At 37.9% G+C, this 23389-nt stretch overlaps 1 protein-coding gene across 3 annotated transcripts in view; it reads left to right on the top strand.

Annotated features, from left to right (window-relative positions):
- The first annotated feature begins 2 nt into the window (after window positions 1–2).
- TXNL1 (thioredoxin like 1) overlaps window positions 3–23389 on the top strand; it is a 39021-nt gene continuing 15634 nt past the window's right edge. For all 3 annotated transcript variants that reach the window (XM_010364268.2, XM_010364269.1, XM_010364270.2), the window contains exons 1-5: window positions 3–362; window positions 12160–12256; window positions 14153–14326; window positions 20508–20630; window positions 22334–22403. In XM_010364268.2, coding sequence (XP_010362570.1) covers window positions 265–362; window positions 12160–12256; window positions 14153–14326; window positions 20508–20630; window positions 22334–22403 — 562 coding nt within the window. In that variant the 5' untranslated portion in view covers window positions 3–264. The remainder of the gene's footprint in view (window positions 363–12159; window positions 12257–14152; window positions 14327–20507; window positions 20631–22333; window positions 22404–23389) is intronic.

Raw genomic sequence — 23389 nt, 5'->3', positions numbered from 1 at the left:
GGCCCTGCCGCGCGGTGGCTGCTGGGTGCTGCAAGGCTTCCCTTCCTTCTCCTCTCCCCTCCCCCATCCCTCCCCGCCCCCTGGGCCGCTCCGCTCCCTGGCGTGACTCGGCACTGAGAGTCCCGGGAGAAGGCGTCGCGGTCGCCGCCTGTTCTGTCCAGGCCTCGGCCTTCCTGAGCGTCTCTGCTTCCTCTCCCAGATCGTCTTCTCCTTCAGTTTCGAAGCCAGTGGCGTCGCGGCCACCCTGCCGGGCTCTCTGTGAGGATGGTGGGGGTGAAGCCCGTCGGGAGCGACCCGGATTTCCAGCCAGAGCTGAGCGGCGCGGGCTCCCGACTCGCCGTGGTCAAGTTCACCATGAGAGGGTGAGGCCAGGCTCGAGCCCTGTGGGTTCCCGTCTGTCCTTTCTTGCTTTCCTTTCACTCATTGTTGGTCCTGGTTTCCTAGCCGTCTGCTGCCTCGGAATGTCCGGCAGTGGCCGCAGCCCCAGGAGCTGCCGGAATTAGGCCTCATTTCTCGAGTGTGAACCCCCATTTATCCACAGAGGGTCCTAGACAGGCTCGGAGGCCTGACTGCCTGGCTTCTCCAGCTCAGTAGATTCCTCACCTGCTCCTTTTCAATCCTCTTACAAACTCTGCACTTGGGGTGGCCCGCCCCTATTCCTTTCAGCCTGTGGGAGTCTCCGCAGCCACCCTTGCCTGAGCCTGACCCCTTCTTTCTGCGGAGCCAGCTGTCATTTGCATCTCCAGAGCTCCAAATCTTAATTTACCGAACACTTTGCTTCTCTTCACCACCTACATCTCTCAAGCCTTTGAAGATTCAGATGGGCGATCCAACTAATATGCGTAGCTCTTAGTCCTAAATTTCTGCTAATGCATTTTGAACTAAGTTAACGTTGGGTTAGGGTGCTTTTTAAATTAGTTAAAATTTTTTCTTCCTCGTTCGGCCACTAACTTGTAGCTTAGGCTCCCCTATGTATGCGATTGCAACTGGTCACACACGATAGTACATATGTATTACAGGTGGCCAGTTGGCCGGGTGTCTTAGTTTGACCAGGCTCTGTTTTTTCACTAAGAGGACAGGGATCTTGAAAAATGTTAACTGTCTTTGGTAAATATCGACAAAATTACAGGTCGCAGAACAGGTGGACCTTTTATAGGGGATGTGTGTGTAATAACATTCCTATGTAAGAATGACGTGTTGGAACTCGGCGTTGAGAACCAAGATTTCAGCGTGTGTGTGTGTGTTTCACAGATCTCTCCTAGTGTATGTTGATAGTATTTCGTTAGAAGTATTAGAGGTCTCCGCTTTATTTTCCTTGACCCCTTGGCGTTATTTATACATCTACCTTGGAGCAGTCTACTACTGTTATCACTGTTTATGTAACACCCTTTACTGTTCAAATAACTATATAAACACAAAATTCCATTTTGAATTTCAGAGCAAAAATACAAAAGTTTATAGTACATGGTTTACTAAATGTTGAGTATGTATATGGTGGCGTTAGGATTACATCGTTTTAGGGAATGGATGCAGATACGTATGAAAACAAGACTTATTTTTGGACCAGTCTCTTACACTGAATTGATAAAGGATAGTACCTTGCATTTCATGTGGTGGACTAGGTACCCATATGATATACGGAATTTTGCTTTTACTAAATTTAAAAGGATAAGCGATGTCATATATATTAAAATACCTAAAAGGAATGTTAGAATTCTATAAATGTGTCTTCTCATTTTTAGCAATTTTGTAATGTCAGTATTCTTAATAATAGGGGAATACCTGTAGTACATTAAGTATCTAGGCCACAGTGGAAAAGGGAAGATATGATTTCAGTAAGGAACCTCACCTCACGTTTAGTTCACTTTTCTAATTCTGACCAGTCGAAGCTTTTATACTTTTGTTCCTCAGTGATACATTGTTTTTCCCACTTACTATAGCAGTGGGAGAGATAATAGAATAATAAAGATTGATTGAAGTGAGAAAAGTGGGGAAACATTGCTGCGAAGGAAGGTTTTTTCTATCAGTGTGGTGTCATTTAAGCATAAGCATAACTGCAGAAATTGGTAAAGATCTATTACTTTTGAAAAGGTATTTTAGTGGAATTAAAATTCTTTTTCTTTGTAAAAACGGAGGGAAAATTAGTGTTTGAATTTGGAGTAAGTTCAAAAGCGTATACGTTTACAAATCTGTTAAGAGTATTGTATTTACCTTTAATATTCCTCGAACTTATTGGCCATTAATACATCCTGTCTAAATTCATTGTCAATAGGACCCCAGATTTATGTATATGAGGGATCAGTATTAGACTCAGAAAGAACTGTATTCAGTAAAATCTTGTAAGAAACCTCTTAGATCAAAGTTAATATGTCTCAGTTTAGACTGAGGGCATAGTTTCTCCAGCATCTATTTAATTTCCTTTCCAGCCCTCTTTTAAAACTTTTTTCTTTTTTTTTTTTTTTTAACTTCTATGCTTTATCCACTCTCAGTCTAAATTTTACTAAAATGATACATAGATTGTTTTCCTGTGTAAGAATCTTTAGTGCCTTATGGTAAAATATATCTAACATAAAATTGACCATTTAGCCATTTGTAAGAGTATAACTCATTGGCATTAAGGACAGTCAGCCCTCTGTCCATGGATTGAACCAAATAGGGATAGAAAATATTAGGGAAAAAAATTACATTTGTGCTGATCATGTACATACTTTTTTCTTGTCATTATTTTCTAAATACAGTATAAAAACTATTTACATAGCGTTTACATTAAGTATTATAAGTAACCTAGAGATGATTTAAAGTATATGGGAGAATGGAGGTAGGTTATGTGCAGATACTATGCCATTTTCTATCAGGCCCTTGAGCGTCTGTGATTTAGTGTCTCGCTGGAGGTCCTGAAACTAATCCCCTGCATACCCAGACTTGACTATACATTCACAATGTTGTGCCACCATCACCACTATTTCCTAGAACTTTAGACAGAAATTCCACATCCATTAAAGGGTAACTCCCCATCCTTACTTCTCCAAAGGGACAAAACTGTACCCATTAAGCAGTAATTTGCCTCTCCCTATCTACCTCCTTGGTAACTTCTATTCTGCTTTCTGTCTCTATGAATTTGTCAGTTTGGGGCACCTAATATAAATGAAATCATAACATTTGTCCTTTTGTTTTTTGACTTCACGTAGCATAGTGTTTTCAGGGTTCATCCATGTCTTAGTATGTCTCAGAATTTCATTCTTCTTTATAACTGCATAACATAATCCATTTATGTGTATGGCAAATTTTGTTTACCCATTCGTTTTTTGATGGACATTCCAGTTGTGTCTTCCTTTGGCTGTTGTGGATAATGCTGCTATGGGACACTACTATACGGGGATCTCTGCTTGCTTGCCTGCTTGCTTTTCTTTTTTCTCACTTGTTAGAGACAGGGTCTTGCTCTGTTGCCCAGACTGGAGTGCAGTTTTGAGATGATGGCTCACTGCAGCATTGAATTCCTGGCCTCGAGCAATCCTCCCGCATCAGCCTCTCAAGTAAATGGGACTACAGACACATGCCACCATGCCCGCTAGTTTATTTTTTGTTTTAGAGACTAGGTCTCACTTTGTTGCCCAGGCTGGTCTTAATCCTGGCTCCAAGCGACCCTCCCACTTCAGCGTCCCAAAGTGCTGGGGTTACAGGTGTGAGTCACTGCACCAGGCCTTCTGTGCCCATTTTTGAATTGAGTGGTTTGTTTCTGGGTTGAGTTGCAGGAGTTCTTTGTATATTCTAGATGTTAATATTTAATTTGCAAATACTGTGTCACATTCTGTGGGTTGTCTTTTTCTTGATGGTGCCCTTTGATGCATGAGTTTTAAATTTTGATGAAGTACAATTTATCTATACTTTTGTTGCCTGTGCTTTTGGTGTCATATTCAAGAAATCATTGCAAGATTCAAAGTCATGAAGCTATCTCCCTATCTTTTCATCTAAGAGTTTTATAGTTTCAGCTCTTAAGTTTAGGTCCTTGATCCATTTTGAGTTAATTTTGGTATATGTCATAAAGTTAGGGTCCAATTCATTTTATGGCATATGGATATCCAATTTTTCCAACACCGTTTATCAAAAACACTGTCTTTTCCTCATTGAATGGTTAGCACCCTTTTCCCAGAGTATTTTTTAAGGATTAAAACAGTCAATGCTTACATATTCCTTAGTCTGTGTAAGGAACTTGTTTAAGCTCTTATATTGACTCATTCATTCCTCAGAATAACCCTAACAACTGTCCCTGTTTTACAGTTGAGGACATTGAGTCACAGAGAGGTTAAATAACTTATTTAAGGTCCCATTAATAAATGCATTGTTTGAATTATAAAGTGCTGTTCTTGATCTTTGCAGCCTAAGGAGAAAAGAAATGCACGTTCATCTCTGTGTATCCGCACAGAGCCTGACAATTTTTGATATGCCTTTGCTTGAGTAATTTACACCTCTGCCTGCAATTCAGTTCACTCTCTGATACTCTTTTTGGTAACATTTTTAAAGGGGTATCTCCAAATTGTTACTTATGCCCAGATACATTTTAGTGGTTATAAGCAGTACCAGTTTTGTTGTTACTAAGCGGTTGAAAGAACATACATTGTGTCATCCGTCATCCCAGTCTCCCCGCCCCTACCCCATTAAACAGTGTGAATGATTTTTTTTTGAGATGGAGTCTTGCTCTGTCGTCCAGGCTGGAGTGCAGTGGCATGATCTCAGCTCACTGCAACCTCCATCTCCCAGGTTAAAACAATTCTCCTGCCTCAGCCTCCTGAGGAGCTGGGATTACAGGTGCGCACCACCACACCCTGCTAATTTTTGTCTTTTTAGTAGAGATAGGGTTTCACCATGTTGGTCAGGCTGGTCTCAAACTCCTGACCTCGTGATCTGCTGGCCTCAGCCTCTCAAAGTGCTAGGATTACAGGCATGAGCCACCACGCCCAGCCAGTGATTTTTATCTTGAATTGATGAATATATCAGTTTTGTAGATAATGTTTACCATGCACTGCGTTTTTTTTGTTTTGGTTTTTTTTTTTTTTTTTTCTTTTTTTGAGACGAGGTCTTGCTCTGTTGCTCAGGCTGCAGTGCAGTGATGTGATCATGGCTCACTTGCAGCCTTGACCTCCTGGGCTCAAGCAATCCTCCCAACTCAGCCCCAGCAGTAGCCGGAACTACAGACATGCACCACTATGCCTGGCTAATTTTTAAATTTTTTTGTAAAGATTGGGTTTTGTCATGTTGCGCAGGCTGGAGATACATTGAATTTTCTTAAAGCAGATCTGCCTTTGTAGTTTGTTAGGGTTTGTTACAATCTAAGAAGGATGTCAGTGTAAGGATGTTGAATTCTAGTAGTTACGATAGCTTGCCCAAATAACTAAATATATATTAAACATATGTTAATTACATACCACAGAATTACTGATGACCGAAGGTAGTTTATTGAAGTGCAGAGTTAGCAGGCCCAGTAGTCCGTAGGAACCAGGCAGAAAACGTTAGCAAGTGAAGTAAGTAGCTGTAAGACGAGGGCATATCGAAGCCTTGGAGAACAGAGTTGCTTTATTTGTTAACTTTTTATTGAAGTGCAAGTATACAAAAACATGCAAGAAATAGATCATTACCAGCACCCCAGATTCCCAGCACCGTCCCAGGCTTCTTTCCCACTATTCTTGAATTTTAACACTACAGATCACTTTTGCCTGTATTTGAACTTTATAGAAATAGAATCATACAGTTACGTGGTTTGTCTGGCTACCTTTCAAGAGTGTGTACACAGTTTAATCTTGGCAATTGATTTGGAAGTAACAATGAAAGGCACTGTTGAGTACACTGTTTTGGACTTTTTAGCATAGTAGTTAAGAGTTGGGTTCTGGGATCTAATTCTAGCTTCGTAATTTGTTCTTGGGAGTCATAAAGCTTAAATGAGGTGACATGAGTTTGTGAATGCATAGCATATAGTAACTGCCCAATGAATGCTAGCTGTTTTATGTAATTAATAAAACCAGTTGTGATTAAGCCTGCCCATTAGTAAATATAGCACATATATAAATTGCTTAAAGTTTTACCCTGCAGGAAAAAAGAAAAAGAAAAAAAAAAACCTTTAACCGTGGCTTTAGAAAGCATATTTTTATTATCCACTTACCAGTTGTGTGTGTTGACACAAGTTGTTGCTCAAGATAAGACACTGGCTACTGTAACAAATAGGGAAGGACAGCTGGTTCATGAAATGGAATTTATATTGTATTATGACTGTAGAAAAAAGTGTATTAAAAAGAAGCTAATGTTCTTTCAAAGAAAGCTGATCTTGGATTGTATTTAGGAATTGCCTGTTTTAGTGATGGCCCTGCCGCCAGCCAGGATGTTTGGTGTTGGGCAGGTCATCTTCTGATCTTCAGTTCTTACTTATTGGTTAATTTTATTAGGTTATGTCTGTTGTAAAGTTTTAGTTCTGTGGGTTTCTTTTTTCTTTCTTTCTTTTTTTTTTTTTTTTTTTTGAGGCAGAGTTTCGCTCCTGTTGCCTAGGCTAGAGTTCAGTGGCTCAATCTCGTCTCACTGCGACCTCTGCCTCCCAGGTTCAAATGATTCTCCTGCCTCAGCCTCCCAAGTAGCTGAGATTACAGGCATGCGTTACTAGGCCCAGCTAATTTTGTATTTTTAGTAGAGATGGGGTTTCACCATGTTGGTCAGGGTGGTCTCGAACTCCTGACCTCAGGTGATCCACCAGCCTTGGCCTCCCCACAGTGCTGGGATTACAGGCGTGAGCCACTGCGCCTGGCTAGGTTTATTTCTTTATACATTGTAGAAAGCAGCTTACTGTAATCTTTTTCTCAGACAGCATAACTCAGAATCCTTCTAACATATACATTTTATATATTGTACTAAGCAGGTAAGTTTTCAAAGAGAAAGTTTAGAGTAGAAAAATAACTTTTTTTTTCTTCATTTTAAATGTCTGGACTAGGTGATCTCTTGAACCTTTTGCAACGAAATAAGAAATCCTAGATTGTGCAAAGGGCTGCTAATCAGATTAAGGTGTGTGCAAGAGAAAAAGGTGTAATTCTGAAATTCAGGCATACTGGGTGCATAATATTTTAGAGCTGGGAAAAGTTCTTGGAGAGTCCTTTTATCTTATACAGAGAAATCAGGGGACTTGTTCATGATCTCAGCTAATGGAAATTTGTTTACTCTCAACTGCTCATATTAAGGAGACAAACATCTTATGTAAAATGATCAGTTGGCTGGGCACGGTGGCTCACACTTGTAATCCCAGTACTTTGGGGTGCTGAGGTAGGAGAATCACTTGAGTCTAGGAGTTCGAGATCAGCCTGGGCAACATAGACAGACCTTGTGTCTACAAAACATCAAAGATTAGCAGGGTATGGTGGCACGTGCGTGTAGTCTCAGCTGCTTGGGAGGCTGAGGTGGAAGGATCACTTGAGCCTGAGGGATTGAGGCTGCAGTGAACCATGGTTATGCCACTGCACTCAACCTCGATGACAGAGTGAAACCCTTAAAACGAACAAAAAAAAGACAAAAAAAAAAAGATCGATTTATTTGAATGATTGTTTTGTGAAATTGCGCTGCTGTATATATTTGTGCCTTTGTATATATTTATGCTTTTCTGCTGATGTATTTTGATTTTTGACTAAAGTTCCAACCTATGATGGCTAACTAACATTAAAGAATCTAGATAAAGTCTTGAAACAGTTTTTTGCACAGTAACCGTAATTTTAATAGTCTGTTCAACTGCAAGATGTATGTCTGTAACACCAGTTAGCTCATCAATAATTGATGAATAGAGAGATGTCAGTGTGATATGGAAGTTGTATTGGTTCCTATGTGATTTATTCCTAGGTAGTGAAAAATAGACACAGAAATAAAACCTTCATCTGGAAGCAGAAAGCTCTCAGCCACACAGGCAAATTCCCTTTCTTGTTTATTTTAAGAAACTTAATGAAGTTAAATAAGAGTGCCTACACCTAGCGCTTGTTCCCCAGAAGGGTTTATTTTCAGTGTTGCATTTTCTCTTGTTCCTTCCTTAATGGCAGCCCCACTGATTCAGAGCTCCACTTCAGTCTGATTTGTCACAACACCTGTAAGCATCATTTCCAGTTGATTTTGTTCATTTCAAATATTCCCCAGGGTAGCTTCCAGCTCTGAGCCACATGCTGGGATGTCCATCTTTTTCCTGAATCCTAGTTACTGTCTTTTTTTTTTTTTCTCCCGAGATGGAGTCTCGCTCTGTTGCCCAGGCTGGCGTGCACGATCTTGGTGACCTTGGCTCAACTACAACCTTCCGGGTTCAAGTGATTCTCCTGCCTCAGCCTCCCGAATAGCTGGGACTACAGGTGCTCGCTACCACACCCGGCTAATTTTTGTATTTTTAGTCAAGACGGGGTTTCACCATGTTGGCCAGGCTGGTCTTGAACTCCCAATCTAAAGTGATCCGCCTGCCTTGGCCTCCCAAAGTGCTGAGATTACAGGCATGAGCCATCATCGTGCCCAGTCTAGTTACTGTCTTTCTTAATGATCTTGTTACAAAATTGCATGGGTTTCAAGTAGTTTGCCACAAACTTATTTTTCCCATAAATTCTCTTTTTGGTGTGTGTTTTTGCAGGAGGGTGGTTTTCATGAATGGATATATTGTACTATAGCATGGATACCTCTGTAATTTGTGATGCCTGTGTAAATGCAGTTAACACTAAATTCTTTATTCTCAACTCATTTAATATTTTAAAATGAAAATGGCTGTTCATCACAAAAAAGCAAAGAATACAGAATTATGGACACTAACTGTTCATTGTGCCTGTCTCTGTCTTTTTAATATGCATTTACGTATATACATAGGTTTGAAATGTGATCCTAGAGAATGTTTTATAATGAAAATTTCTTGCCTCCCAAACACTACAAAGTATCAGGCTGGGGTGCAGTGGTGTGATCTTGGCTCACCGCAACCTCCGCTTCCCCAGGTGCAAGTGATTATCCTGCCTCAGCCTTCTGAGTAGCTGGGATTACAGGCATGCACCACCATGCCTGGCTAGTTTTTGTATTTTTAGTAGAGATGGGGTTGCACCATGTTGGCCAGGCTGATCTCTAACTCCTGGACTCAAGTGATCCGCCCATCTTGGCTTCCCAAAGTGCTGGGATTATAGTTGTGAGCTGGCCCCTGTCATAACTTTTTAAACTAGTTTTCCATTGATTGCCGTTTAAATTGTTTTCTAAGTTTTCACTATTACAAGCATGTTACATTGAACTTCCTTATACTACATGTTATTGTGAAATAGAGTAAGTGTTGTTAAAATGGAATAGACTTTCAGAATGGAGATTATTGGATCTTGGCTTGTGTTCATTTAAAATAGATGTGACCCAATCAATGGCCTTTGAAAAATGGTGTAGTGATTTATATTCCCATCTATAAAGTTTAAGACTAATTTTAGTTGACTGTAAATATTATTTTCTTAGATTTTTGGGGTATGGCTTCAGGATAACACAAGGTGAAATGCTGATTGAAATGTTAAGAATGTGGAATTGATCACAACTTGAGTTTTAACATTTGTTTTTATTTTGTGCTTTGGAATTTGCTTTTTCTTATATTTCTGTATGAAAAATCCAACATTTTTCTTATTTCTACAAACTTTTATTGAGACATACGTGGCACACAATTAAAAATGTATAGTTCAATTAATTTTCACAAACTGAACACACCTATTTAATCAGCTTCCAGACAAACAAAACATTGCTAGCCTCCGGAAGTCTTATTCTATCAGTAACTCACTAAGGTAACCATTGTCCTGATTTCTGATACGATTGATTGGTTTTGCATGTATTTGAACTATATATAAATAGTCATGTAGTATACGCTAGTAGTTGCTTTCTTTCCTCAACGTTATTTGTGAGGTTCATCCATGTTTTTGCAAGAGGTTTCACACCAGTTATTTTCATTATTGTGTAGTATTTCATTGTATAACTATAATTAGCTTACCCATTCTTTTGTTGACAAGAATTTCATTGTTTCTAATTTTTGACTCTTACAACTGTTACTAATAATACTTTTTCAAATGCTCTAAGGTAAACATGTCTCTTAGATGCATCCCCCAGGAATGTTGATGTGTTAGTGTATTTCTAACAGTTTGTTTTTTTCCCTCCAAAATGGTTAATACCACCTTGCACTGTCACAGTATATAAAAGTTTAGTTGCTCTGCATTCTTGACAATACTTCATTCTTGTTGTAGCTATTTTTGTGGAGTTGGTTTTAATCTGCATTTCCCGGGTATCCCTGGTGACTAATGAAGTGGAACATCTTTCCTGATATATAGAGAGTTTTTGACTTTATTTATTGACTGTTGGGATAATCTCATTTGTCAAGTACCTATTCAAGAGTTCATTCTTTTTCTTTTGGGGTTCGGTCTTGTCCTTGTTTTGTAGGAGTTCTTTACATATTAGAAGTGTAAGTCCTTTGATTGATATGTTTTGCAAATACTTTTTCCTAGTCTCTTAAAGGCATTTTTTGATGAATAAAAGGTTTTAATCTTCCAGTTTATCAAATATAGTCCAGTCTGTCAATCCTTTTTTTTTTTTTTTTAAGTACTTCTGTATAAGAAATCATTGCTTAGTTTGAGGTTTTGAAAGTATCTTCCTGTATTTTTTCCTAAAACCCTCATTGTTTCACCTTTTACATTTAGATCTACAACCCATCTGGAATTCGTTTTTGTGTATGGAATGTTGAAATTCATTGCTTTTCCTGTATGAGTATACAGTTGATCTAGCAGTATTTATTGAAAAAACCATCCTTTTCCCACTGCAATGCTGCATGAAGTTTTTCAGACATCAGAGTACTGTATGTGAGATGGGTCTGTTTCTAGACTCTTCTTTAAAAAGAAAACTGATTTGATCAGTTTGCTTATTCTTGTACAAGTACTGTATTCTCTTAATAAAGGTTTATGATAGTTCTTAAGATAATTTTTTTTTCAGATTAGAATCTCAAAACAACTTGGGCTGTCCTTGGTGTTTCTCTATAATTTTTAGAATTGAAATTTGTTAATTTCTACAAGAAAACCTGCCGAGATCTTACATCAGTTGTAAAGATCAAATTGAGGAAAATTGGTATCTTGGCAATATTGAGTTTGCAAATTCATAAGCAGAGTAAATTCCTCCATTTATTTAGGTTTTCTTTAATTTCTCTCAGTGAGAACAAAGCTGGAAGACTTAACACTATTAGATATGAAGACTAAATATAACATCTAGGCTCATTAAGACAGTTCTAGGGAACAGCTGCCACCAACAATATATCAGCAACACCTACATTTTTGTTTTTTCGAAACAAAGTGAGAATTGATCAATATCAAGGAGCAGATGCTGTGGGATTAGAAGAAAAAATTGTATTGATACAAGTATATATAAATAACTTATTCAAATAGACCAGAGAATCAGGTCTAGGGTTGTGGTTTGTACCTGTAATGTCTGCACTTTGGGAGGCCCAAGGCAGGAGGATCACTTGAACCCAGGAGTTTGAGACCAGCCTGGGTAATATAATGAGACCCTACTTCTCAAAAAAAAAAAAAAAAAAAAAAAAAATTTAGCTTGGTAGCTGTGTGTGGTTGCAACTACCTGGAAGACTGAGGTGGGAGGATTACTTGAGCTTGGAAGATTGAGACAGACTGCACTGAGCCATGATCATGCCACTGTACTCTGGCCTGGGTTACAGAATGAGACCCTGTGTCCAAAAAAAAAAAAAAAAACGGGTGCGGTGGCTCATGCCTGTAATTCTCCCATCACTTTGGGAGGCCGAGGCAGGTGGATCACCTGAGGTCAGGAGTTTGAGATCAGCCTGGCCAACCTGGTGAAACCCTGTCTGTATTAAAAATACAGAAATTAGCTGGGCGTGGTGGTGGGCACCTGTAATCCCAGCTACTGGTGAGGTTGAGGCAGGAGAATCAACCTGGGAGGAGGAGGTTGCAGTGAGCGGAGATCACCCTATTCTACTCCAGGCTGGGCGACAGAGTGAGACTCCGTCTAAAAACAAACAAAAAACCAGATAGTCAAAAGCCAGCAATATCAGTGTTTGTTCTATTTTATGTTTAATTAACAAGTGATTTAGAATTACAATCTTTAGTGTTATTTTACTTAGTACTCCTTTTCCTTTTCTAACAGGTGTGGGCCATGTTTGAGGATTGCCCCAGCATTCAGTTCTATGAGTAATAAATATCCACAGGCTGTTTTCTTGGAAGTCGATGTACATCAATGTCAGGTAAGGGAAAGGAATCTTTTTTTTCTTTTTAATTTACTTTTGAATACATTTGAAATCCAACATTAATATTCTTCATTTATCTCTTGATGCACATAGTACTTATTCCTTTGAAGATAGGAAGATGTTATGTTGATGTCAGTATTACAGATGTCATTAGGCTGCATTAGTTAAGAAGAGTAGCACATTATTAATTGCTTCAGGTTTGTATTAATCACCTTCTGATATAAAATTAATTCAATGTTGTTAATAGGTCACCCAGCAGTTCTGTGTAGTACATTTCCTTATGTTTTGCAAACCTAGAATTGTATCTTCTACCCCCAAGGCATTGGCATTATATAGCAGTGGCAAGAAGTTCTTAGCTGTAGTTTGAATTGATCAGTTTGTAATCTTATCTCCAAATCGACACACTGAGCAGAAACTTTAAAATGGATGATTACTGTTGATTGAGCCACAGTGTTGTAGGTGAATTGCCCTGATTACTTAGTTGGGATGGTATGTGACAGTTCTGTATTTGTATATGCAGAAATGTGGGGAATTGTTAAGGGAAAAAAAAATGGAAGGCTCCTTCCAACACTAAAAAATAGAGTCTTTAGTTCTAAGAAACAACTCTATAGCTCTGCAGCTTTATCTTTGTTAAATTTCTGAATGTGGAAAACATTTTAGAATATTACATAGTGTGTAGTTAACTTTGGAGATTTGTTGAAAACCCTGCATTATACTCATTTATGTTTCAGCACTTAGTTGCGTATTATTGCACTGTATCTTTGGCCCCTGTTTTAATCACTATTTCTGAAATGAAAGTGCTTTCTCCTGGAGCTGTTCTGTCAGGTATTGTAACCACTGGCTATATGTGGTTACTGAGCACTTTAACTGTGGCAAATTCATGTTGAGATGTACTGAATGTATAAAATACAGATCAGATTTTAAAGACTTAGTATTTAAAAAATGTAAAATATTGCATTGTCTTTTATGTTGATTAGATTGAAAATGCATGTATTAGGTTTGCTGTAATATTAAACTTGATTTTACTTATTTTACTTTTTTATTATAGTTAATAGAAAATTTAAAATTGCATGTGTAGCTCACATGCACTACATGTCCATTGTTTTGGGCAGCACTTTCCTGAAAGGTCATAGTTTTTTCACCTAGAGGCTTTGAGAAGACATTCCTATGTTATCTTTATGTTCTTTTTCTTTAAAAAGTATAGTAATGATTTTCATAATATTGGAATATGTAAGGTGCTGTATTTGCTTTACTGTTTCTTTTATATTTGTAATGAAAAGTTTAAACTGGGATACTCAGTGGGTATTAGGTAATTTCCATTCAGTAGTTATAGTCTTATACGATTGTGAAGCTAGCACAGAATTTAAAAAGATAGCTGTTAGAATGTGTTTGATGGGTGACCGAAAGTCATTTCTGTAAGAGTGACAATTGGGTGATGGTGGCAGTGCAAAATACATTACCTCTTTTTCATAGGCAGATTGGCTACCGGTTTTCAGACATGCACTTTTTTCTAGTGGCAGTGGTTTGTGTTGACTTTATCAGTACCCTTCTTGGTTATTCTTTTTGAGAAATAATGTAATTATGAAAGACCTGTCTGGTGTAAAGCAGAATTTCTGCATTGGAAGCTAATTTTTCTACTAGATGATGTATTTAACAGTAAAAATGATAAAAGTGTAGGGAATGTTCTTTATTGTGTGTGTAAAGGTAATATAGCTATGCCCAAAGGGGAACTCTCTTAGGAACAGGTCTGTTTTGTCCTTAAATAACAAAATTGCAGTATTTTACATGTTTTTAGTTTATGCTTATGATATTTAACTTCCATAAAGGTGTAGAATGAATATTCAAAGTGGTTTAAGATTTAATTCATAACACTGTCCAACTTGCCAATTCTAGGGAACAGCTGCCACCAACAATATATCAGCAACACCTACATTTTTGTTTTTTCGAAACAAAGTGAGAATTGATCAATATCAAGGAGCAGATGCTGTGGGATTAGAAGAAAAAATCAAGCAGCACTTAGAAAATGACCCTGGAAGCGGTGAAGACACAGATATTCCAAAAGGCTATGTATGTAGACTGAAAAGTGAAATCATAATATATAATATCTTGTACATGTCATTATTTGGTTAAAATGAAATATAACTATGTTTTCATGTTCTATCTCTTATTGGTTTAGAATGCTTTTAAATAAGAGCTTTCAAATTAAATTTATTAGCTGACTATTGAGTTTTGTCTGTATGTACATCTGTGTGTTAAGCCTGTATCATAAACCGCTTTTCCTAAATTCCTCCTAATTTTCTTTGCCACGTTTTCTTAATCTGCTTTCTGAACTATTTTAATAGCCATTTAAAAATACTAGCTTTATACTCTTTTTTCTCCAAAAATGAAGTATGCATTGGAAATTTTTTTTTCACTTTTTGACAGTTATGTAAAATGACTTACAAGTTTTAATTATGGCCATTATATATTGAACTCCTTTTGCTGCCACTCACTTCCTGTGGTTTTACATTTTAAATGTATGCCCTCTTTTCTGGCACTCTTTTTTTAAAAAAAGTCTAGTTACTGATTTCGTTTTAGAATCAAATTTGACTTTAGTATCACATGTATTATTCTAGGTTTTAAGAGTAACTTATTCCAAATAGCAACATAAAGACTAAGAATCTAAAGGATAGTGTGTGGAAACTACAGGGTGTGAATAGTTAGAATTCAGCATTTTTAATTTAAGAGCTATTCAAGAAGGAAGCAAACTTTGGAAACAGCATTTCGTGGTATTAGATTTTTTTTATACAAATAGGTAAATCCTACATACTAAGAGATATATATAGTTTTTAATTTCTCTGTTTATAAAGTTACTGCACTGGCATATCAAGGAATGAATTTTTTTAAAAAGTTACCTCAGTTAAAGCTATTTTTTTTTTATTTTGTTTTGGGGCAGAGTCACTCAGGCTGGAGTGCAGTGGCACGATCTCAGCTTACTGCAACCTCCGCCTCCAGGGTTCAAGCCGTTCTCCGGCCTCAGCCTCCCCAGTAGCTGAGATTACAGGCATCCGCTACCATGCCTGGCTAATTTTTGTATTTTTAGTAGAGACAAGGTTTCACCATGTTGGCCAGGCTGGTCTCGAACTCTTGACCTGAGGTGACCCATCCGCCTTGGCCTCCCAAAGTGTTGGGATTACAGGCATGAGCCACTGCGCCCAGCCAAAGCTAATATCTTAAACAAGGTATAACAGGCATATTAAAACAGATCTGTGTCATGGAGCTACAAGTCCTCTCTATATCATGCCAAATGAAGAGATGCTATAGTCCAATAAAAATGAGAGATTCTTTGTGTATGTGTGTGTAGTGGGAGATTGGAAGGGTGTCAGAAAGCATCAGTAATGTGATACCAGCATTGATTTAGGCAGGTACAATTACTGTTTATTTAAAATACACCTGTAATTTGAAATTGTAATGTCCAATTAGGAAGTATGAACATATCGTTTATGTCAGGGTTGTTACATCTTTTGGACAGTTTTGGAAATCATTTAACTTGTAAACCATTGTGTTTATGTCTTTGTATTTTTTCCCTTTATTACTAAGGGTGTTTGCATTAAAAAGTCTTAGGGGCACAACAGTCTTGTTGCCTAGCTGCAGGCTTACTCCTTTACACATCAGCTGTGGTATGAGTGTTTTGGCCTCAGATAGGAAATAGACAGGAAAAAATGAAGTTTTAAGAAATAAAAACTCAGTTTTTGTGCAAATGTTATGGATGAAATATGAAAAGCTGTTTTTTTAAATGTCCCTTTTTTTCTGTCAGGTGTCAATCAAGACATTAAAGTTTTGAACTATTTATTTAGGTCTTACAGGGTTATTCAGTATTTAAAATTGGTAATCGTATATAACCGTGATACCATTATAACTCCAAGAAATTTAATATTGATACAGTATTTCTAATTATTCTACATTCAAATTTTCTTAGTTATCCCCAAAATATTCTTTATGGCTGTTTTCTACCATTTAGGGTCAAATCAAGGATGATGCATTGCATTTAAGTTGTCCTAATTAATATTCTTTGGTCTAGAAACTTTTCTCTGCGTTTTTTTGTCATGGTTTCCCGTTTTGGAAGTCTAAACCAGCGCCAGTCTAGTCATATGGTGGCCAGTAGGCGCACTTTTCTATTGAACATTTTCTTATATGACTAGTGCAACTGAGGGACTGAATATTTAATTTTATCTAATTTTAATTAATTTAATTTTAAATTGCCTCTTGTGGCTAATGAGTATCATATTGAATAGCATGGGTCTAGGCTATCTGTTTTATTTAAATTTTTTTTTTTTTTTTTTGAGATGGAGTTTCACACTTTTGCCCAGGCTGGAGTGAAGTGGCTCTATCTACAACCTCTGCCGCCCCTTTGGCCCCGGCTCCGCCATCCAGTTGAAGCAGTTCTCCTGCCTCAGGCTCCCAAGTAGCTGGGATTACAGGCATGCGCCACCACAGCTGGCTAATTTTTGTATTTTTAGTAGAGGGGGGTTTCACCGTGTTGGCCGGGCTGATCTCAAACTCCTGACCTCAGGTGATCCACCTGCCTCAGCCTCCCAAAGTGCTAGGATTACATGTGTGAGCCACCGTGCCCAGCTAGGATATCTGTTTTAGAGACAGTTGCATATTCTGGATTTACCTGATGTTTTTCCCATGATTGGCATGTTGATTATAAAGGTAACGACATTTATTTCTCATTGCAGGTTTTCAGAATGTGTCAGTTTCCAGTTATGTCAAATATGCAGTGTAATAATGCCAGTTTGTCCCAGACAGTGTTGTATATTGTATAACAAAATACTTTAATGCAGCCCTTTAAATATGTTTTGTGAGCTGGGCACGCAGTGGCTCACACCTGTAATCCCAGCACTTTGGGAGGCCAAGGTGGGCGGATAACCTGAGGTCAGGAGTTCAAGACCAGCCTGGCCAACATCAGAAACCCTGTCTCTACCAAAAACACAAAAATTAGCCAGGATGTGGTGGCACACTGCTGTAGTCCCAGCAACTCAGAGGCTGAAGCAGGAGAATCGCAGGAGGCGGAGGTTGCATTGAGCCGAGATTGCACCACTGCAACTCCAGCCTGGGCAGCAGAGGGAGACTTTGTTGCAAAACACACACACACACACACACACACACACACACACACATATATATGTTTTGTGTGCCCCACAATAAATAAAAATAAAAACTATTGAGAAGAATTTACCCACCTAGTATTTTTATCATTTCGGTATTGCAAGTCTGACTGTAATGTTGTCTTAATCCTAGATATCATATTGAAGTGACATATAGATAGGACGGAAGACAAAAACGTTTAAAAGATTTTGTCAAAACTGCCCTTTTAAGGCAAATGTTCATAATGCTCCGAATAATTCTGCTATAGTAAAACTGTGCTCTGTGGCCCTTCTTTCTTCCCTCGCCATCTTTTAAATTGGCTATACGTTACTCTGAGTAATACATTTACTATAACATTTTAGCTTTGAAAGCATTTAGGCTGTTTTATATATAACTAGAGGTCTATACTAATGATTATTACCATTTTCATATTTACTTGACATAGAAAGTTTTCTTCAGTCTTTCAGAATTACGTATGTATGTATTAGTATCTTCTCTTTAAAAAACGTAATGAAAGCCCTTTGCGATAGAGAGGTGAACATGTGACTCATCTATAATACTTGATAGACTTGAAAAGTAATCCTTGTTTAGATGAAATGGATACTTTTCTAGAAAAATACACTTTTACCAAAATCAACTCTACTAGAAGCAGAACACCTGAATAGACCAGCACCATAGAGAAATAGAAGAAATAGTCGTAAAGATTTCTTCCGTAAAGACTTCTATGACTTTACAGGTAAATGTTGCCAAATCCTTATAAAGATCAGGTAATCTGGTGTTACTGGAACTACTTCAGATCTTAAGTAAAAAGAAAACTTCTGAATCTATTTTTGAACTATGACATTGATCTGATAATTTGACAAAGTGTGCACCAAAAAAGAAGGCCACAGACCAGTTTCAATTATGAATATTGGTGTAAAACTTTAAAATAAAGTGTTAGTAAACAAAATTCAATAATATCATCATGGGCTGGGTGTGGTGGCTCACACCTGTAATCCCAGCGCTTTGGGAGGCTGAGGTGGGCAGATCACTTGAGGCCAGGAGTTGGAGACCAACCTGGCCAACGTGAAACCCCAACTCTACTAAAAATACAGAGATTAGCCAGACGTGGTGGCACATGCCTGTAATCCCAGCTACTCAGGAGACTGAAGTAGGAGAATCACTTGAACCCAGGAGGTGGAGGTTTCAGTGAGCCAAGATTGCACCACTGTACTCCAGCCTGGGCGACAGAGTGAGACTGTCTCAAAAAAAAAAAAAAAAAAAAGAAAAAAAAACAAAATTGAGTTTTTTTAAAGCATGTAAGAGATGTTTATGTTAGGAAGTTTACTTAATCTGTGACGTTAGTAGACCTATGGAAAAAAATCATGATCTCCAAATATGCAGAAAAGGCATTTGACAAATTTAAATACCCCTTTATTCCTAAAGCATTCAGTAAAATCTTAATAAGGGGACACTGGAAGCATTCCTACTAAGGTCAGAAACAGGACAAGCATGACCAACTGCTGTTAACACAACTCAGACGTTGTGTGGGAGGTATGGAAGTGTTAGTTTACAGTATACAGAGATGGACATGTGCTGACTGACATCACAGGGAAGCAAACAGTAAAATCCAAAGTATTGAGAAATCTATAAGCTAAATGACTAGATTAAAAGAGGTTTCAGAGACATATGAACCAAATATAATTTATTTTATATATATATTTTTTTTTTTTGGAGATGGAATCTTGCTCTGTTGCCCAGGCTGGAGTGCAGTGGTACGATCTTGGCTCACTGCAACCTCCACCTCCCAGGTTGAAGAAGTTCTCCTGCCTCAGCTTCCCAAGTAGCTGAGATTACAGGTGCCTGCCACCATGCCTGGCTAATTTTTGTCTTTTTAGTAGAGACAGAGTTTCACCATGTTGGCCAAGCTGGTCTCAAACTCCTGACCTCAGGCGATTTGCCCGCCTCGACCTCCTAAAATGCTGGGATTACAGGGGTGAGCCACCCCCACCTGGCCTCCAAATATAATGTTTATACTTTTTGTTTGTTTGATTTTTGAGACAGGGTCTCGCTCTGCCGCCTGGGCTGGAGTACAGTGGCTCAATTTCAGTTCACTGCAGCCTTGATTTCCTGATCTCAAGCCATCCTCCCAGTTCAGCCTCCTAATTAGCTGGAACTAAAGGCACATGCCAATGCACCCAGCTAATTTTTTAAAGACAAGGTCTCACTGTGTTGCCCGGGCTGGTCTTGAACTCCTAAGCTCAAGGTGTCCACCCACCTCAGCCTCCCAAAGTGCTGGGATTAGAGGCATGAGCCATCGTACCAGGCCTTTTTCTTTGGCATATGCTTTTTTTTAAATCTTTGAGTGTAACAGTTCAACTGTAAAATATTTTTGAGACAGTTGAGGAAATTTGACCACTGATTTGATGGTGTTAAGGAATTATTGATTGTGATAATGATATTGAGAATGTGTGTGTGTTTTTTTTTAACTTCTTATTGCTTAGAAATTCACACTGAAATGTTCATGAATGAAATGAAAAGATTTTTTTTTTTTTTTTTTTTTTCAAAATAATCAGGAGGAGAGTTAGGATGTAGTTGGGGGTTAAAGATGAGGCAAGAGTGGCCTTGAGTTGATGATGATTATAGCTGGAGGTGGTGGATACATGGGATTCACTACGTTATTATATTTTTGTCTGTTTGAAATTTTTCATGATAAAAACTGTAAGTCCTTATTTGCTACTCATCTTAAATCAGACATCTTCATAGATAGAAAGAGTCCTTGGCCACTAGGAGGGAAATAGGCTTTTATTGGATCTTACAGATATTTTAATTTGCATATTTTCTTCTGTAAAACACTTAGTTTTTAAAGTATAAGTCAACATTTTATAATCTTAGTGTTAAAGACATAATTTCTGATACATTAATAAGTAGGCTAAGCCTAGATTTGGCTTTAATAATTGATGGTAGATCTCAGTCAGAAATGCAAATAAAAGGACTACTGTAAAAGTTTTGTGAACTGTTTTAAAAGTGTTTTCTTTAAAATTGCCTAAAGAGAATCACAGATTTAAATTGTTTTATTAACATTTTTATACCTAATCCAAATATGTTGCCTAAAATCTTGATTTAATTTTTTTTTCAGATGGATTTAATGCCTTTTATTAACAAAGCTGGTTGTGAATGTCTTAATGAAAGTGATGAGCATGGATTTGACAACTGTTTACGAAAAGACACGACCTTCTTGGAATCTGACTGTGATGAACAGGTAATTAAGGGCTGAAGTTAAGCTTGTGGGGATTATCACTATTTATGCCTGCTCTTGTTTCTTTATCTTGTTCCCATCTTGTGGCTTTTGTCTCTCCTTCCCAGATGATCACTTCTTCCTTTCATTTCTGTAGCTTTCAGTATCTTTGACTTTTGTTTTTTAACCATACATACCCACCTCCTTTCTCTGATCTTGTATGTGGGCTGCCACATAAAAGAACTTAGGTGCACTAAGAAAAATTGCTGAACTCTTGGATGAGACCCACTGCAGAATTGAGCTGTTACCACTGTTTGGTCCTTTTGTTCATCCTTGACCTGACTTCCATACCTTCTTCCCACCCAGATGAATTTGTATCTGAGAAATAGAGACTAATGAGATGAGCCCTCTCCATGTGGCTAACTCCTTTCTCCTAGATAGAAACCTGTATTATATTCCCTATGCTTCCCTGCCTTGCCCTTATCACAGAGTAAGTTGGGTGTTACCTCCTTGATCAAGCTTTTTAACTTTTTGGCTATTTTCCTCAGTTTACTTTCTCTTCCATTGTCTCTGATTTGGCCCATTCTGGTTCATCTTCTATATGATAACAAAAGTTATTTTTCTAAAATATAAATCTGCATGTTTCCCTTCCTTACCAGAGTGAAATGACTCTTCACTGGCTTTAGGAAGAGGCTGACTTGATCTGCTTTAAGCTTTCTCATCTCTTCTGCTCTTCACCTACAGTTCAGTTCCCTAATCATGTCATGCTTATTATTTTTTGATACCCTATTATGGGTTGAGTATAAAAAGTATTGGTGTAACTAAAGGGAATAACCTAGTTATTTTCTCAGGCAGATAAACCACAACATGATTCTGGAATCATAAATCCAAACCCCATCTTTTCTATGCTGTAACCCCAGAGCCACCATATTTTACAACTTTGAGAGTGTCATTCACATTGTGTTTCTTGTAAAATGGTGCCCTAAAAATAATGTGAGAATGCTAATCAGCAGGACTGGCTCAGGCTTCCTGAGATTTTCCTACCCAGGAAATCTTTCCAGGGTAGAAACATAGGTACTTACATCCAACGCACTTTTGGCTGGAAAGAAGATTGTGCAAATGATCCAGAAGAGTTTCAGAGAGATAGGCTTTCTGACAGTGTTTCATATTCCTCTTCCCTTATGTGGCCTTCCAGATTCAGTCAGTCAAGTAAATGTAGGATGGAAGTTTGGAGGTTACCTCGGAGCTGTAAGAGCCCTATTCTCTTAAGTTTGGGATCAGAGTCCATTTCAGGGCTAGTCTTTGCGTAACCTGTGTATTGCCTCTAAATCGTCAAGTTATGTGAATAGATACTTGACAAACCATCCTAGAGCTGTATGCTAAAATGAATAGTTTAAATTTTAATTTGCGATTTTTGTTTGATTTGTTAGAAAGCAGGTTGCTTGCCACTTTATAGCTCACAAGACCTTAACATTCCTATGCATAGTTTTAGTATTTACTTGATGAATTTTTTTCTTGTATTCCCTTACATAAATAACTGATGGTGGTATTTCTCAAATGTTATCTAATCAAGTGACTTTCAACTTGCTGATTTTTCATGTTACGTTGGTTTTGTTCGATGAATTAGGTTTTTTTTTTTTCTTGCCTGTTATTTTCATCCTACTGCGGTAGTTTGTGTACTCAAGGTGTACAAGAGCCCTTTTAAAATGAAACTCTTTTCTCCACAGCTACTTATTACTGTGGCATTCAATCAACCTGTTAAGCTTTATTCCATGAAATTTCAAGGACCAGATAATGGTGAGTAAAGGATAGCTTTTCTTTAAACTAACTTCCTGCTTTGTAGAACTGTTAGCATAAAATTAAAACTTTTTATTAAGTAGAGGTAGTTTTTTTTTTTTTGGAGACAGTCTGGTCCTGTTGCCCAAGCTGCAGTTTGGTGATGCAATCTTAGCTTGCTGTAACCTCTGCCTCCTGGGTTCAAGCAATTCTCCCACCTGTGCCTCCTGGGTAGCTGGGACTGGGACTATAGGCAGGCACCACCACGCCTGACTAATTTTTGTATTTTTAGTACAGGATTTCACCAACTGTTGGCCAGGCTGTTCTTGAACTACTGACCTCAGGTGATCCACCCACCTTGGCCTCACAGAGTGCTAAGATTACAGGTGTGAGCACTGCGCCTGGCTTGTTTTGGAACAAAGTAAGATATAAATGAATGGGTAAATAATGTGAGATTATGAGGTACTAAAAGTGTGAAAGAAAGAGAACTTAGTTATTTTTATACTTTTTTATTTTAACATTTGTTTCCTTTTAATCTGAGAAGTGCTGAATATGTTTTTCCAACTGTTCTAAAACTGTAGATTCTGAGCAGCCATGTTTTAGAATCAAAACTGAAAGATTTATTTCAAACCCCTTTTAAGTCAGAAAACTGAGGCTCCAGATATTCCTGTTTGTGCCCTATTCATAGTGTCATATTTTTTATATCGATGCATGTAAATATTATTGCGCAGACTTAGGATTTCTCTTCTAAAATAAAGAATTTTCCTTTTCCCCCCCATTTCTTCTTTTTCTGTTAAGCTTTTTCTGAGGGGTAATGGGGAATGGAGACTAGGGTTTGATATTTTTTTGATTGATTGGAAGAAATAGCCAAGGCCTTATTTAGAAGATAGCATTTTCTTATTCTGCTAAATTTTTATGTTAATAATTTTTTAGTAATAAAATTGTACTTTTACTCTGAAATTACAAAGTATTTCTATAAGCAAATGCTGCAGAAATGAGTCTTACTT

Source organism: Rhinopithecus roxellana, chromosome 21, assembly GCF_007565055.1.
Source record: "Rhinopithecus roxellana isolate Shanxi Qingling chromosome 21, ASM756505v1, whole genome shotgun sequence".
NCBI classification, from domain to species: domain Eukaryota; kingdom Metazoa; phylum Chordata; class Mammalia; order Primates; family Cercopithecidae; genus Rhinopithecus; species Rhinopithecus roxellana.
Note: the sequence above shows the minus strand (reverse complement) of the source record. Positions and strands in the feature narration are given on the sequence as shown.